The 3,040-nt window shown below is 45.6% G+C and overlaps 1 protein-coding gene across 1 annotated transcript; it reads left to right on the forward strand.

The window, feature by feature from the left end:
* Nucleotides 1-1,412: 1,412 nt before the first annotated feature.
* LOC145823610 (uncharacterized) lies at nucleotides 1,413-2,421 on the forward strand. The gene is made up of 2 exons (XM_082923099.1): nucleotides 1,413-1,809; nucleotides 2,357-2,421. Exons 1-2 carry the CDS (start codon nucleotides 1,413-1,415, stop codon nucleotides 2,419-2,421), a joined length of 462 nt encoding a protein of 153 aa, XP_082779225.1.
* Nucleotides 2,422-3,040: the final 619 nt, after the last annotated feature.

A 3,040-nucleotide genomic window follows, 5' to 3' on the forward strand; every position in this document is an offset into this window, starting at 1 on the left:
TTTCGAGCCTTGAAATCCAAGTTTTCGCGGGACGAGGAGTGTGATCGGGCTCTGGCCGAACTCAAAGAGTATTTGTCTTCTGCACCACTATTAGTAACGCCCAAGCCCGGCGAAGAACTCTACCTAGCGCAGTGCTTGTCCGGTCAGCAGGTATCTAGCATTTACCCATCTTCTACGTGAACAAAACCTTGCTACCGGCAGAGTTGAGATACTTGCCATTGGAAAAACTTGCCTTAGCATTGATGATGGCCTCAAATCGTCACGGTGCCGGGCTAGGCATAGTCTTGGTCTCGCCAGATGGTTTGACCATTGAGCATTCTATCACCCTCGGATTCCTTGTATCAAACAACGAGGCCAAGTACGAGGTGCTACTGGCCGGACTTAAAAGCGCGCTCCAGGTGCGCGCGTCCGAGCTGATGGTCTACAGCGATTCGCAACTGGTTATCAACCAAGTATCTGGAGTTTACGAAGCTAAGGATGACAGAATGACAAAGTACCAAGCTCTGGTAAGGGACAACATCAAGCGATTCCAGGCGATCAGGGTCTAACAAATTGGACGGGAAGACAACGGCTGCGCGGATGAGCTGGCCGGTCTGGCTTCCATGGTCGACCGAACCTCTCCCAGTCCTCTCCTGATTGAGTTTCTTCCAAGGTCTAGTATAGAGGAACCGGAGCAGATAGAAGTACTTTGTACCGAGCTTGGTCCTTCTTGGATGGACCCTATTATCCGTTTCCTGAAAGAGCGGACACTTCCGGCCGATAAAAAGGAAGCGCATAAAGTCCGGGTGAAGTCAAAACGGTTTTAGCTCTCTCCATCTAGCGCTTTATACAAGAAGTCTTTCACCGGTCCTTATCTTAAGTGTGTACACCCAAACCACGTGGAAGCTTTCCTGTACGAAATTCACGAAGGCCTATGCGGCAGTCATATAGGGGGCAAATCTTTGGCCTACCGCGTTATCTCGCAGGGATATTGGTGACCGTGCATGCAAGCGGACGCTCAGAAATATGTTCACAAATGTGAAAAGTGCTAGAAGTTTGCCCACCAAATTCACCAACCGACCAGAGAACTCCTTCCCCTCACAAGCCCTTGGCCTTTTGCGATGTGGGGACTAGATATAGTGGGACCACTCCCAACGGCACCGGGCAACCGAAAGCTCTTCATTACCGCTACGAATTACTTCATCAAGTGGGTTGAAGCTAAGCCCCTAGCAACTATCAAAGAGAAGGACATCAAACGGTTTGTCTGGCAGAATGTGGTAACGCGATTTGGCGTTCCCAAGATTTTGATCTCTGATAATGGCACCCAATTTGACGGCCGCTTATTCAGAGGATTTTGTGAAGAATTGAAGATTGAATTCTACAACTCCACCCCGGCTTACCTGCAGTCTAACGGCCAAGCCGAAGCATCAAATATGACCATTCTTGACGGATTGAAGAAAAGACTTGAGAAGGCCAAAGGAAAATGGGCCGAGGAACTCCCAAATGTCCTTTGGGCATACCGAATGACCCCGAGGCGATCTACCAGGGAAACTCCTTTTGCCCTGGCGTACGACATGGAGGCTATCATCCCATTGGAAATTGGCATGCCTACCATCCGCAGTGAAAATTTTGAGCCCGAGCTGAATTCTGAAGCAGTCGCCTTGGAATTGGACCTTGCTGAAGAACGCCGCGAAAAAGCTTTGATTCACGTGGCTTCATACCAACAAGAATTGTCCAGGAAGTACAACAAAATCGTGCACTCCAGACAGTTTAAAGTTGGCGACTGGGTTTTAAGAAAGGTCATGGGCAACACCTTGGTGCCAGGCGAAGGTAAGCTAGGGGCAAACTGGGAAGGACCCTACAAGATAACCGGTCTAGCAGGCAAGGGGGCATACCACTTAGAAGATTTGGACAGCAAAGGCATACCCCGGCCATGGAATGCAGCCAACCTCAAACTGTACTATTTTTAGTTTTCATAGTTTTTATGATTATTCTTTTGAGCAAAGACTTGTTTGCCTTGCATTTCAGAATGTAATACTCTTTTTGTTAATATAATAGAAGTGACTTACCTTTGTTGAAGCATTTTGTTGTTTTCGATGCTTATTTTTTGATTGAAACCGAGATACTTTACTCCAGTTGGTTGAGTTGATGATTTACTCAACCTTTAGACTCTAACTGAGATGTTTTACTCCGGTCGATTGAGTTGATGACTTGCTCAACTTTGATATTAAAACCGAGATGTTTCACTCCGATTGAATGAGTTGATGATTTACTCAACTTTGTGATTTAAACCGAGATGTCTTATTCCGGTTAAACAAGTTGATGATTTACTCAACTTTGAGATTTCAACCGAGATGTTTTATTTCGGTTGAATTAGTTGATGATTTACTCAACTTTGTGATTCAAATCGAGATGTCTTGTTCCGGTTATACAAGTCGATAATTTACTCAACTTTGAGATTTCAACCGAGATGTTTTACTCCGGTTGAATGAGTTGATGATTTACTCAATTCTGTGATCAAAACCGAGATGTCTTTTTTCGGTTAAGCATGTTGATGATTTAGTCAACTATGTGATTTCAACCGAGATGTCTTACTCCGGTTGAATAGGTTGATAATTTGTTCAAGGGCAAGTTAATGATTTGCTTAGCCGAAGTGATTTGCCTGGCTAAAGTTGTTTAGCTTAAACATAATGCAAACACTTAACAAAAATACAACTTTTCATTGATAAGTAATAGCATTACAAAAGGTGGGGTAGTATCTCGGTTACATTTTCAAATGAAAAAGAAAGAAGACAAAGAAAACTAAACTAAGGGGGAAAGGTCTGTGAATTCATCCTCGGTCGCGGTCGCCTCCAGGTGGACCGTGATTGTGGTCTCCTGGACACCGGTTTGCTCCTAGCTGGCCTGCTTTGGGCGGTTGTCACCCTCAGCATTTTCCTCGGCGTCCTCCGCTTCTTCTTCCTCGACCTCACCCTGTAATGCGCTAAAGACGTCGTTGGCATATGGCACAAGGTACGTCGGTAGGAAGGTAGCTGGAGGAGAGGCAAACACGTCGATCCCA

The sequence above is a fragment of the Camellia sinensis genome, chromosome 4 (genome assembly GCF_055761805.1).
Source record: "Camellia sinensis isolate YWXY chromosome 4, ASM5576180v1, whole genome shotgun sequence".
In the NCBI taxonomy this organism is placed as follows: Eukaryota; Viridiplantae; Streptophyta; class Magnoliopsida; order Ericales; family Theaceae; genus Camellia; species Camellia sinensis.

Coding starts and splice junctions, on each gene's coding strand:
- LOC145823610 (XM_082923099.1), top strand. CDS start 1,413: ATGACCATTCTTGACGGATTGAAGAAAAGACTTGAGAAGGCCAAAGGA. Junction 1,810..2,356: donor CACCTTGGTGCCAGGCGAAG/GTAAGCTAGGGG, acceptor CGGTTGAATTAG/TTGATGATTTACTCAACTTT.